General features: G+C 50.9%; 6 protein-coding genes across 6 annotated transcripts; 3 read left to right on the top strand and 3 right to left on the bottom strand.

Moving 5' to 3' along the window:
- Positions 1 to 246: 246 nt before the first annotated feature.
- On the bottom strand, positions 247 to 1,519 carry M437DRAFT_76290 (guanine nucleotide-binding protein-like protein subunit beta 1; the record flags this gene model as incomplete). Its single annotated transcript, XM_041026597.1, has 5 exons — positions 247 to 264; positions 318 to 437; positions 496 to 585; positions 641 to 1,353; positions 1,405 to 1,519. 5 exons carry the CDS (start codon positions 1,517 to 1,519, stop codon positions 247 to 249), a joined length of 1,056 nt encoding a protein of 351 aa, XP_040878640.1.
- Positions 1,520 to 3,527: 2,008 nt separating this feature from the next.
- On the bottom strand, positions 3,528 to 3,940 carry M437DRAFT_85574 (ribosomal protein S14; the record flags this gene model as incomplete). Its single annotated transcript, XM_041028305.1, has 3 exons — positions 3,528 to 3,536; positions 3,632 to 3,731; positions 3,879 to 3,940. 3 exons carry the CDS (start codon positions 3,938 to 3,940, stop codon positions 3,528 to 3,530), a joined length of 171 nt encoding a protein of 56 aa, XP_040878639.1.
- Positions 3,941 to 4,252: 312 nt separating this feature from the next.
- On the top strand, positions 4,253 to 4,836 carry M437DRAFT_67078 (uncharacterized protein; the record flags this gene model as incomplete). Its single annotated transcript, XM_041024880.1, has 3 exons — positions 4,253 to 4,255; positions 4,312 to 4,602; positions 4,714 to 4,836. The coding sequence occupies 3 exons, from the start codon at positions 4,253 to 4,255 to the stop codon at positions 4,834 to 4,836; spliced, it is 417 nt and encodes a 138-aa protein (XP_040878638.1).
- A 326-nt stretch (positions 4,837 to 5,162) lies between these two features.
- On the bottom strand, positions 5,163 to 6,244 carry M437DRAFT_76289 (uncharacterized protein; the record flags this gene model as incomplete). The annotated part of the gene is made up of 2 exons (XM_041026596.1): positions 5,163 to 5,785; positions 6,019 to 6,244. 2 exons carry the CDS (start codon positions 6,242 to 6,244, stop codon positions 5,163 to 5,165), a joined length of 849 nt encoding a protein of 282 aa, XP_040878637.1.
- Positions 6,245 to 8,631: 2,387 nt separating this feature from the next.
- Positions 8,632 to 9,789, top strand: M437DRAFT_67076 (Aldo/keto reductase; the record flags this gene model as incomplete). Its single annotated transcript, XM_041024879.1, has 2 exons — positions 8,632 to 8,932; positions 8,984 to 9,789. The coding sequence occupies 2 exons, from the start codon at positions 8,632 to 8,634 to the stop codon at positions 9,787 to 9,789; spliced, it is 1,107 nt and encodes a 368-aa protein (XP_040878636.1).
- A 295-nt stretch (positions 9,790 to 10,084) lies between these two features.
- M437DRAFT_51252 (zf-DHHC-domain-containing protein) lies at positions 10,085 to 11,855 on the top strand (the record flags this gene model as incomplete). The annotated part of the gene is made up of 2 exons (XM_041022152.1): positions 10,085 to 10,259; positions 10,318 to 11,855. The coding sequence occupies 2 exons, from the start codon at positions 10,085 to 10,087 to the stop codon at positions 11,853 to 11,855; spliced, it is 1,713 nt and encodes a 570-aa protein (XP_040878635.1).
- Positions 11,856 to 12,237: the final 382 nt, after the last annotated feature.

The raw sequence follows: 12,237 nt of genomic DNA, 5'->3' as shown, positions 1-12,237 counted from the left end.
ATGAAGGTTGTCCCCTTCGATCCCATAATTCTCGGAAAAAAGGGCTCTGCTCCTGCAGAGTACGAAGTGAAAATAGGCCACTGTGTTGCGGTCAAGGCGTGGTCTGCATGGCGCATGCCTTTCGGTGGTATCATTTGCCCGTTCTTCTGGTGTTGATTGTATGTTCCATTGTCTGGACAGAAACACATGGTGGCGACGTGGATAGAAAATTACGAAGTTGACAAGACTTGGTTGGAAGTAAGGTCATTATGCCCAAATGCGGAGCTGCACGAAAATGTTAGCGCAACATAATTAAGCTCTGCAGTCGGATCGCTCACCATCGAGTCCCAAGAACCTGTGCAGAGCGAAAGAGCATCGTTGCTGACGCCCAAGCAGCTGACACGGTTGTCGTGACCTTGCAATGTACCGACTCTCTCACCACGAAGAGTGTCCCAGACCTAGCGAAAGTCAGTATATTACGACAACATTTCAGATTTCAGAACAATGAGCACATACCTTGCATTCAAAGTCATCGTAACCAGCGAACAAAAGTCTACCAGAGACAGAGAATGCCACGGATGTGATTCCGCAGACAGGCTCGCCAATCTAAAGCGGAAGGTCAGTTTTGTCAAACTTTTCATACGTATTCGTGGGAACATACGGTGTAGCTCTGCAATTCTCTGTCGGCGCGGATATCGAAAAGACGGCATGAAGCATCGTCAGAACCAGTACCAAAGGCATTTCCATTGGGGAAGAACTGAATGGCGTTGATGTCCGAGTCGTGTGCGGCGAAAGTCTGGACACACTTCTGTTGTCTAATGTCCCAAAGCTTTGCGAAGGCGTCGCAAGCACCAGAGACGAATTGGTTGTTGTCGAGAGGGTTGACACTCAAGCTCATGACATCGCCGAGATGGTCGGCAAATTCCTGGAGCTTCTGACCAGTCTCGATATCCCAGAGCACACAGGTCATGTCACCGGAAGACGTCAGGATGCGGCGGTCGTTGATGAAGCGACAGCATGAGAGGTAGCCGGAGTGACCGGAAAGTTCTCTGGCGACGCGAGTGGGGCCGTCGCGAGCAGAAAGGTTGTAAATAGAACAGATGTTGTCAAGACCACCACAAGCGACATAGTTGCCGCTAGGAGCGTAGGCACAAGTCATGACCCACGAGGATCTGAGAGGGATGGCGTGGACCTTGTTTGTGCTGTAGGCGTCCCAGATAATGAGCTTGCCATCTTGTGAAGCTGAGACGAGATGCCTTCGGTCAGTGGACCAGTGCATGGCGTAGATTTTTGCGAGATGGCCCTTGAGAGTACGCTTGGTCTTCATCTGTAGGCGAGGAAGGGCTTCTGTGCGTTGGCGAGCGACATCGCGAACTGTGGTGGATGATTAGGGTAGTTGTGAGTGTAAGGTTCAAGTAAACTTACGCGTTGTGTCGGCGAGCTCATCCTTCTTCTTCTTAATGCGGTCCTTGAGGGCCTCAGCATCTCTGCGAGCAATTGAGATCTTCTGCTGAATGGATTCTGCGCTTCCGTCGGCCATGGCTGTAGATTTATTTATGCGAATGAGACGGTGTGGTCGTAAGATTGGCTAATGAGCGACGCGGTCGTGTCGAGGATCACAGGCGAAGCTAGGATGATCCGGCGGCGATGTGGGCTTGAACGGCAGCGACAGGAGGTTGGTGACGAGTTTAGCAAAAAGCGCGGAGCTCACGAGAAAGGAGGGTGAGCAGCAGCGATAGGGTCGGCGGTGCGAGGTGCAGGTCAGCAATCAGGCGTTGGCTTTAGAAGCGTGTTTGGTTGGTCGGGCAGGTTCAGATCGGCACGAGTGGAAACACGTCGGACGGGTGCTCTCGACCACAAGACAGAAGGCGTGAGGGATGCGGCCGACGGTCGACAGATGGCAGAGGTGGACGGCGAGGAATTGATCGATGATGTCTGTCCGAGGACGTGGGATTGAGCTGAGAGAGCCTGCACGATGCACGATAATGGGGGGACATGGATTTGGAGAGGTGTCGGCCATCGGTACGAGTCGAGCACAAAAGGTCCGAGCGCTGCGACTAGCGACCTGACTGGCTCGGCAAACGGCCAAGGGTGCGGCTTGGGCCATTCAAACGGAAAGCAGGCTGGTGGAGCCAGCAATCTGAGCAGCCAACTCTAATCACCAAATGTTGCTCTTCATCAAACTGCGCAGGAGAACTTTGCGCTGCTCCGTCTGTGCCGGCTTGTGTACAAGTTGTTCCTCTTCGTGAGCTACTCCCTGCTTTCTTGTCTTCCATAGCCTGTTGACCCTGCTCGATCGTGTGTTTCTAGCCCGATGTCCAGACTCGACTCAAGAAACAACCGTTTCCTTTTCTCTAGATCTTCACCTCTCTCTGCCTTTTTTGCTCCATTCCCGGTGCTGCCCGTTGGCTTCATTTTGCAACGGCCGGCTTGTCGCTCCTAGCCATGAGCATTATTGGCCTAGCTCCCGAGTCTCGCCCACACCCACTGTCCATCTAACTCTTCGATATCTTCTTCTTCGGTCTAGTTGAGCCTCGACATGGCTAATTCACCGTTGCCACTTGCCCGCAGCCAGCACCGTCCTCAATTCATCTAGAAATGGAGATGCATCAAGTGCTTCTATTGCATTGACCAGCAAGGGCAATAGTGCATCTGCTTCGTTGAACGTTGTGACCTCTAAGCCAATATAATGCTCATATTGTCCAAATCTTCGCCTGTTATTCTACCCTTCCCCATGATTGGATTCTGCCTCTCCTCTCTTGCTCCCTGACTCGCAAACCTTGATACTATGCCTATCCTCGCGAAGCGTCAATCTTCTTGTACAGGCTAATTCACAGCCTTTTTCAACGCAGATACACGACTCAGGCTGTGCCCCCCGTGGCGGGCTGAAAGCATTGCACAAGTGCCACAAGCAAGAAATGTGCATGCAATCTCCTTTTGTCGCTTCCTCGGCTGTCAATTGTGGGCTGTCTCCAGCCCTTGACTCAGGTTCATTGCGTGTTCCGAGTTGAGAGCATTGAGCGATAAACAGTTAGACGAAATGTCAACACTCGATCTGACCGACCACGTCATTGATCATTAGAAGAGAAAGGGGAACCGCGTTCGAAAAGTCGCACATAGCCAATATAGTTGCTATATTCGTCCCTTTCCTGTATGCTGCCGGGCGTAGGCAAGGAAACATGGGGAACTTGGCATGACCTTGCAGCTCTGCCACATCACTTGACTAGGAACTTTCATGCAGTCCGAACAAGGGAGTTTACATGCAAGGAACAGACGATAATGGTCATTCAATATACTGCAAAGAAAAAGTGGCACCAAGGTTCATCAACATCAACACAATGATTTCGTTAGGGCGACAAGAAACAGCTTTTGACTTTTTTCGTTGATCTGCGAACAGAGGACGAGCTTCATACCATGTCCGATAGTAAGAGCCATTGAACCCATGTAAAATTGCGTTGCAAGCACCACCCAAGACTCCTGCCATGATCAACTCATCCTCCTTCGCTTGACGTGCGACGACGACAGACCCAACAATTGGGGCATTGCATTTAGCGGTGCTGTGGCAAAGTGTTAGCCTCCGACAGGTGATGACTCCAGAGCGCATGTCGGTTGCGGGTCTGGCACGGAAATGCGTGGGTTTGTGATTGCGTACCTTGACGAAGCCAATGTCGGTGGACTTCTCACGGAAGCACTGACGGCAGATGTTCAGGCCGTACTTGCGGATGAGACCAGCCTTGTGGGTGCAGACGCGGCTGTACAAAAATGAATCGTCAGCCAGATGTTCTCTCCTTCGGTTGTGATCCCCTCGCTCGAGTGCGCGCGCGACACCGGTGTAGTCCTTCTCTTTTTTCTCGACTCTTTCTCAAGCGAGCGACGAGGATTGTAGGGTGTAGACGCACCATTCTCTGCTGCCCTTGCCGTAGGTGCGAGGACGCGAGTACCAGACAGATTCGTGAGACATGGTTGCGGTGGATGGGTTGCCGTAAAGGTCCTGATGACAAGAAAAAGCGCGTGTTAGAAAGAGTCCCTGTGCGATTCCGATGCGAGTGAAGAGAGATACACACTTGAAGTCGAACGGTTTGCTGGTTTGTCGTCGCTGGTGGGAAGGAATTTCGTCTGCTGAGATCAAAGTGCGAATCTTCGCTTCCGCCAAGCCGCTAGTCGCTTCGGGCACGCAATCCGGGGTCAAGTTGTTTACTGACCATCACTCCAGCCTCCCATTCGACAACCTCTGAAGATAAAATAATATTTCACGTCGAAGAGACGCATCATCATGGTAAGCCGTTTTGTGACATCCAAGCAGCATTGCAGTCTCTCATGCGTTATTGGTAGACCAAAGACTCATCACACACCTACATCCATCTGCATCGCAGCCACCATGCCGATCTTCTGGAGGACTTCAATCGCACCCATCTACCTCATGAAGAGATCTATGTGCCACCTCAACACCAGCCTCTGAACCCAGATGACGAAGACGATGTTGTTCCAGAGCAGCACGCCGCTTTCGGCATCCAAAGAGCCACTCAACGTCAGCAAGAACCTGCTTGGCGTGATCTTGGTCTAGACAGGATTTTGAATGAAGGCCCACCGAAGAGTCAAAGACAAAACGAGCAACTATCAAAAGTTCGTCTCTTACGATGAGAGTTCTCTATGTCTTGTATGGGCTGGACCGCTGTCCACGCTACAAGTCATCGATAGACAGCATCTGATAACGAATTACGACTTTCTAAACAGTCTCACCGGGCACAAACTTCCCTCTCAACCGACAATTACCTCGAGATATTCGATCTTGCCTCACGACAGAGTTATGAGACACCTGACACAATCTGTGTTCTTGACGATCCCGATCACAACTAAACTGGACTCTCCAATACAGAGGTAGAGCGGGAGAACAAAATCTACATTGTTTCAGCTCTGCTGATCTGCTCCAAGAAGGTCAAGAACCTGAAGCTCTGCTTTGATATTCTTCCAGCAGTTGTGGTCAGGAATACAATTTAATCCTTGTTTCTTGTGTCATTACATTACTTTTCTTCGTGCAACTGATGCAGCTCCAACATTGACATCCACGGTTTCCGACCGATAGCGCACAGCTTTCAACAAGATCTGCGTTCAAGCCTGTCTGCTCCTCATGGAGTATTTGCCAATTTTTCTTCGTGATGACCATCGGATCCTCTCTAACCAGCTCAATCAGTCTTGCTAGGATGGAAGGTGAACGAGATTATCGCGACCAGCAGCTTGATTCCAGCAGCAAGCCACAGCACACTCTGCAAACCACCTCGACTGCGCATAAGCCACCCACTGATAACAGCACCCGCAAACAACAATACCACAGCTGCAGCTCTTCTATTCCTTTTGACATTATGCAGAGCAAACAACTTAGCATCACCCATCAAGTCGCAGTAGGTACTGGTCAAGACATTGACCGGCAACTCGTTGTAGCCCAACAAGCGACTAGTGGCAATCTGCATGCCAGATTGAAAGCCTAGAGGTGGGAATAAACTGACAATAAGAATATTGGTGATGACGCCTCTTTTGTGCTCGTCATCAGGGTAGCCAGGGCGGTTGTGAGGGACGAGATTTGCGCTGACGATGGCTGCAGAGATAATGATGAGAAGGGCTTGGATGAGGAGGATTGTGCTGAGCCAGAGACGGTTGCCAGTGATGCCTTTGGGACAAATGAGATTTGTGCTGCGGAATGTGAGGAAGGCGCCGAGGAGGAAAGAAGCCAGAGAGACCAGGGTGGTTGTCCAGGCGTGAGGATTATCCGGCAGACCAGCAGTTGAGAGGCCTAGAATCACAGTGTTGCCTATCGTTGTGTTAGAGACAATTGATGCAGGAAATTGTGCACAAGATGGAAAAGGCGGGACAGCATCGATATCCAAAATGATAGTAAACATGGGGTTGACCTGTTCAGAGTCACGCGTCCCTGCTCAAAATTGACAGAATACGTCTTGCCTGAAGTCTTCTGGATTATTCAGAAGGCCAATCCGACATGATGCTATTTTCATGTTGCGATGAGCGAAAGAAATGAGAACCTACCAGTCTGCATTCCCACAAAAACACCCCAATTGGCGAACGACGCCGCATCAACCAGCCCAGTCACAAATGAATGCACCAACAACGCATAATCTCCATATTCCTTGTCAACAGGTCCCAAAATCCGTCGTCGCGAAAAGAAACCAGGCTTCTTGACTTCCAAAGGCTCAGGTTCAATTTTGGGCGGCGGCGAAGTGTCGTCCGCTGTTGCTTTTGCTGTTTGTGGCATTGTCGCAAGATTTTAGGGACGCGATGAGAGGGATTGGAGGGAAGGTGGAATAGCCCTGTCTTGTAATAACGACTCTTTTTCGGGGCAAAGTGCGGCAGCTGTATGTATACCGGGAGCACGCGATAGGCGATAGGTTGGCGATAGGTATGTCTATTATTTTTCTTTTCTCTCTGCAGACGCTGGTTTTACCGTCGGAGGTGCTTCGTTGGTGCCTTATCTACTGCTTGCTCCCCTTATGACTGTACACGTACACGCAAGCTTGCCTAGATTTTTCTTCTAGTTCTCTTCACGACTTGTTGGCCGCGCCGGCTACTGGCAAATTTGATGGTGGCAGCGAGGGCTTTCTTGTTTTGGTCCCGTCGGTCATCAAGGTGTGGACCCGCTTTCTGCCGAATTCGGATTGGTTTTGGGGACCATGGCTTGGAAAGAGACCGTGTTTCTAGGAACGGTTCTCGTCACGCAATACTAATGGTCTATGGCGAGGGCACATAAGGCTTGCCCTTTGACATGAAAGCGTCGCAATGTGATGCTGGGTATTTGGTAAGAGCTAGCAAAATATTCTGATTGCTGAATCTTTCTTTGCTTGATCCTCGAAACCTTATCTCGCATTTCCCGGTAGCGGGATCTGCGTCTCCAACTGACCCCGACTTCGCATTTGGGGTCGATCTCACATACCTACTTCGTGTTGGGGTCAAAGAAGATAGGCGGAAAGATCAGCATGTAGACCAACTGGCATCTCACACCCCTGTCTAGATCCCTATCTGCTATGCAATGGGCATTCTTCAAGTACACCTAACTCCTTGTTGATCTTGGTCATATCCCATGCCCACAGATTCGTCTTTCCTCGCCATTTGTCAAGCTTGCCAGGGTGGTCTTCAGAATGTGTATGTCCTTCACCAGCAATGATCCAGTATCTGCGATCTGCTTTCAGGCACCATTTGGCCCTCGCAATACAACCTTGGCCTGATTGAAGAACCACGTTGTCACCTTTGCTGGGTCCATCCTCTTGGTCGACCGTATGATAGCACGATGGATCTCATGTTCGTCACACGATGAAGCATAAGCATCTGATGCAAGTTCATCATCTTGTTGTTGCTGACACCATCTCCTAGCGCAGCGTGTGTCGTGAACTTATCAGGAATAAGACTGACGTATCCACCACACTGTTCAACCAGTTGTTTAGCTCTAGATCTGATGGGGAGCTCCCCAGTGAATATGAGGTTGCAGCCAGCAAGGCAGTTTTCGCAACCTTGAGGGGATGAATAGGTCCGTGTTCAGGGATGGAAGAGAGGGTGTTTGGTTGGAGAATACTTCCGGACCGCCAGTGCGCCTTCTCTTCGAGAGAAGGCCTTGTCCAGCATTATCGGAGACTACCGTAGGCTCAGTCAGCTGGTTCTCAGTGTGTACAACCCCTGTAGACAACTGTGCTGTCGAAGTAGACACCAGTGGATCAGATGAAATAGTCTGTGGCTCTCAATCCTGGGCAATCGAAGCAACAACCTGGCTCAGAGGAGGAAGTTCTTGACGAGCAGCACCAATCACATTTGACGAGCTCTATGGATTGGTGGCGGGTGTTGCCACTGTTCGGCTTTGCTGAGGTGTCACCGGCTGACTCTGATTTACTGGCGCCGCCGGATGATGAATCTTTGTTGCGGGCACGGGATTGCCGTCCATATATGTCTTGGTTGGATCGCCGAAGGCATTTACTGCATTCCTGAGAGCCGGTGCTGGTGTGCTTGGCCTTTGAGCCCTCAAAGTTGGACATGGTATATTCCGTTCCTCTAGAATCGATGTCGCAAGCCTCGCGAAAAGTTACTCAAGACATTTACGAGTACGCATACGAGACAGGTGGTATGCGATGAAAGGACAACGCGTGATGCGTGCCGGCAGCCGGAAGGTGCTCCTCCAGCTTTGACGTCGTTACTCTTCTATGAAACAACCACAACTTTGTTGCGATCTCAGATTTGACATCGTACAACATCGTATCTCACGCGACTGCAAACTGAAAATGAGCCGCATTCAGATAGATTATGACCATGAGGCTCAACAAAGTATGCATATCTGCGGTTCCTGCCGAAGAACTCGTGGATACCCTGCCCTAATCGTCATCTTGACTTCATCACCATGATGGACAGAGGTGATGGTACCCTGCAAGAATTGCCCGTCAGCACCCCATTGGCGCATCTAACACACCTGCTCTCGGTTCCCTTGCGATCCGTACAGTATGTAGATTGGAAATGATTTCATGACGATTGTTCTCGTTCGCCGCATGGAACGCAGCTACGTATGTAGCCCAGGAAACGCAAGATATATATACACATGGTAGGTCGTTGTATCTCAAGTCCAACTTCATACATTTCAAACCGCACATTCCGAAGATACAAATCATGCAGCACGTTCTCCAGACCGCATTGAGCTCCGGTCTTTCGGCCACCGAAGGCTACCACTCAGACAAGCCTAACAAGGTCGATCCCTCATTCAATGGCATGCAAGCAGTTCTGCCTCAGTCCTTTGTTCCTCAGACGTCAACGCGCATCACGTTGAAAGGCAAGAAGGCAGATGTACAAATTCCCTGGATGTCCATCGGCGCATGGTCTTGGGGAGACAAGGCGACATGGCACTGGGATCCAAAGGAACTCGACGGCGTAAAAGAGGCTTGGAAGTTCATGGTCGACAACGATCTCACCTGTGAGTCGCATTCAGTCTGAATCGGTACTTCCCAATGCTGATACCTCCTAGATATTGATACTGCTCAGGCCTACGGTTCAGGCGAGAGCGAGAGGATCTGTGGTGAGCTTGTCAAAGGCATGCCCCGCGATAGCTTCGTCATGCAGACCAAGTACTACGTTGTGCCCGACAACTTCAAGAACCTCGTCACACCGGGCTCTGCACCGTACAAGATGCTCAAGGAGTCTCTGGAGCGCATGAAGCTAGACTTTGTTGACGTTTACATGGTCCATGGACACATCCACGCTGGAAGCATCAAGCAAGTCGCCAAGTCAATGGCGCAGTGCGTGGATGAGGGCCTCTGCAAGGTGGTGGCTGTCGCCAACTACAGCAAAGAAGACATGTTGGAGATGAAGCAAGCGCTTGCCGAATACGACGTCCCTCTCGAGTTGAACCAATGCGAGTTCCACGTCATGCGTCGACTGCCCGAGACAGAAGGTATGCTGAAGGCGTGCCGTGAGAACGGTATTCAGTTCCAGTCATACTCGTCACTAGCACAAGGCCGCTTGACTGGAAAGTGGACGCCCGAGAGAGAGCCACCAAAGTCATACCGCTTCAGCTCGTACCCCATCAAGGAGATCCAGCATACACTCGACGTGGTGAAGAAGATTGCAGAGAAGCGTGGTGTCAGCATGTCTGCCGTAGCGCTTAACTACAACATCAGCAAGGGCGTCAACCCTGTTGTTGGCATCAGAAATCTCGAGCAGGCCAAGAGTAACATCCAGGCATTTGGATGGAGGTTGACAGACGAGGAGATCCAAGAGATGGACAGCGTCAGTATCGAGGGCAAGCACAGCGCTCTCTGGCAGCAGGGATAAACAAAGGTCATGTATCACGAGCCAAATACGTAGTGTAGCCTGGAATGCATGGTCATTCAATTATCGATGTTCGTTTTCACATGCAATGATGAGATGGTCGCTAGAAGGTTTGAAGATGAAACAGCAGGCCGTGGAGAGGTGGAGTCGATCGGAGCGGACCCCTTCGCGTGCCGGGCACCGCCACATACGCCACGGGTCAACCAACGACGACGACGACGACAGGACGGGGATATTTTTCGCATTGTGAAGACGACGGGAGCTGCAGTAGAAGACATGCGCTGAGTAGTCATCGACCATGTCACCGTCGCGAGACTTCCATCGCAAGCGTAAGAGCTGGGCCCGGCGGGTCGAACGCTGCTGCTGTGGAGCGCTGGGCTACTTCCCTCTGGCCTTTGTCTATGGCCTGCTGTCATGGGCTGCTTGGGTCCAGATAAGCATCGGCTTCTGGCCCAACCAGGGAAAATGGACTGGTATACCGAAGCCTTCTTGCCCTCTGCTCTGGACTCTGTCTCTAATGCTCACGTCTAGGCAAGACATCATCCTTGGTCGGAGTCGTACTCTACTCGCTCGCCGTCTCGTGCTATACCATCGCTGTCTTCAAAGACCCTGGATCTCCTACCAACTCGCTAGCCACCGGTGGCTACGCATCACTCCCTACCCATGAAGCCCTCGCACCTACACCCCTCACAGCCAAGTCGTCGGGCAAACCACGATACTGTAAAAAGTGCAACTCGGTCAAGCCTGACCGTGCCCACCACTGCAGCTCCTGCAACCGCTGCGTTCTAAAGATGGACCACCATTGTCCCTGGCTAGCCACCTGTGTTGGCATGTACAACTACAAAGCCTTCCTGCTGTTTCTGTCCTACACATCCCTCTTTTGCTGGCTCTGTTTTGCAACCGCATTCGAGTTCGTCTGGCGTGACATCTTTGACGAGACCAAGATCGAAGAAGGACTACGAATTGTTAACGTCATCCTGCTCGCTGTTTTAGGTGGCATCATTGGCCTCGTCCTGACTGGTTTCACTTCCTGGCACATTTACCTGGCCACAACCGGCAAGACGACCATTGAGAGTTTGGAAAAGACTCGTTACTTTAGTCCCTTGAAAAAGAGCATGGAACGTCAGATACACAATCACGAAAGACACTACATGCACGACGATCCCTCCGATGAGCCCACGCTGGGCGAACAGCTCAAGGAGATTCACGCAAATGCTGTTCCTGGCGTCACCAGACCCGAAGAAGGCGACGAATCGAGACTCCCAACCCCTCTGCCAATTCAAACCTCTGCGTTTGAGTCTCCTGCTTCGGAAAGTCTACGTCGTAGTTACGCAAGTCTCGAAGCAGACCGTGAGCGGGAACGCTATGCCGAATATCTAGACGAGCAAGACAGCGACAAACTACCCCATGCCTTCGATCTAGGTTGGCGACGGAACTTACTTGATCTCTTTGGCCACAATCCATACTTGTGGTTCTTGCCCGTCTGTAATACCGAAGGAGACGGTTGGAGGTGGGAAGTCAGCGCACACTGGATAGCCCGTCGTGATGAAGTAGCACACGACCGCCAATTACGAGAAGAATCAGAACGTCGCTCATGGCGTGACTACCAAGCTGAACGCTCACACTGGGGTGCCGGTGCATATGGAGCAGGAAGATACTTCGCTGGTCCTGCTGCTATGCAACAAAATCAACAGCACCAACAGCCGCAACAGCCACACCTTCAACCTACATGGGCAGGGGAGCAGGAAGACGACGATGAAGGCAGATATTTGACTACCACTAACGGTGTTACTCGCGTACCTCTTGCCGGTCGTCGCTCTCCATCAAAAGCAGCACAGATTCTGGGTCAATATCAAACAGGGAACGGTCCACCTGCAGCACAACGTCGCAAAGTAGATCCTGACGATATTGATGACTATGACACCAGCAGCGACGAGGAAACTTCACGACCGCCGAGCCGACCCCTTCCGCAAACCCGTGATTGGAACGATATCCCAGATGACTTTTTGACGTCTGCTACTGCGAAGCCCAAAAGAGACAGGAGCAGAAACAGAACCAAAGGAGATTGATCATAGCGTCTTGTGCTTCTTATACTACTCCGTCGTTTGCATAGTTATATACGGTGTCGGGTTACTCTTCTTGTGATATCGCGTCTTTGACGTTCATTAAGGCTGCATTGGAGCGGGTCGTTGTATACTAGTCTTCAAACGAAAGGTATTCTTGTTGCTTGCTTTTCTGAACTTCTGATATGCCAAAGTCTGTAACTCCCACATGAAATCATCGTACTCCGACAACGCAGAGAGCAGTGTACGCCATGAAAAGGCACGATCTTTCCAGAAGACATAGGCGTGTCAATAGAGGTTCTATGATTTGTCGCTTCTTAGTACACACTATTCGGTTTCTTTTGTTAGTATTCTGCATTTTTTACAGCCATATGTGGTACATACTTAG

This window comes from Aureobasidium melanogenum (assembly GCF_000721775.1).
Source record: "Aureobasidium melanogenum CBS 110374 unplaced genomic scaffold scaffold_14, whole genome shotgun sequence".
NCBI lineage: Eukaryota > Fungi > Ascomycota > Dothideomycetes > Dothideales > Saccotheciaceae > Aureobasidium > Aureobasidium melanogenum.
The sequence above is the reverse complement of the archived record's forward strand: the minus strand, read 5'-3'. Positions and strand labels throughout refer to the sequence as shown.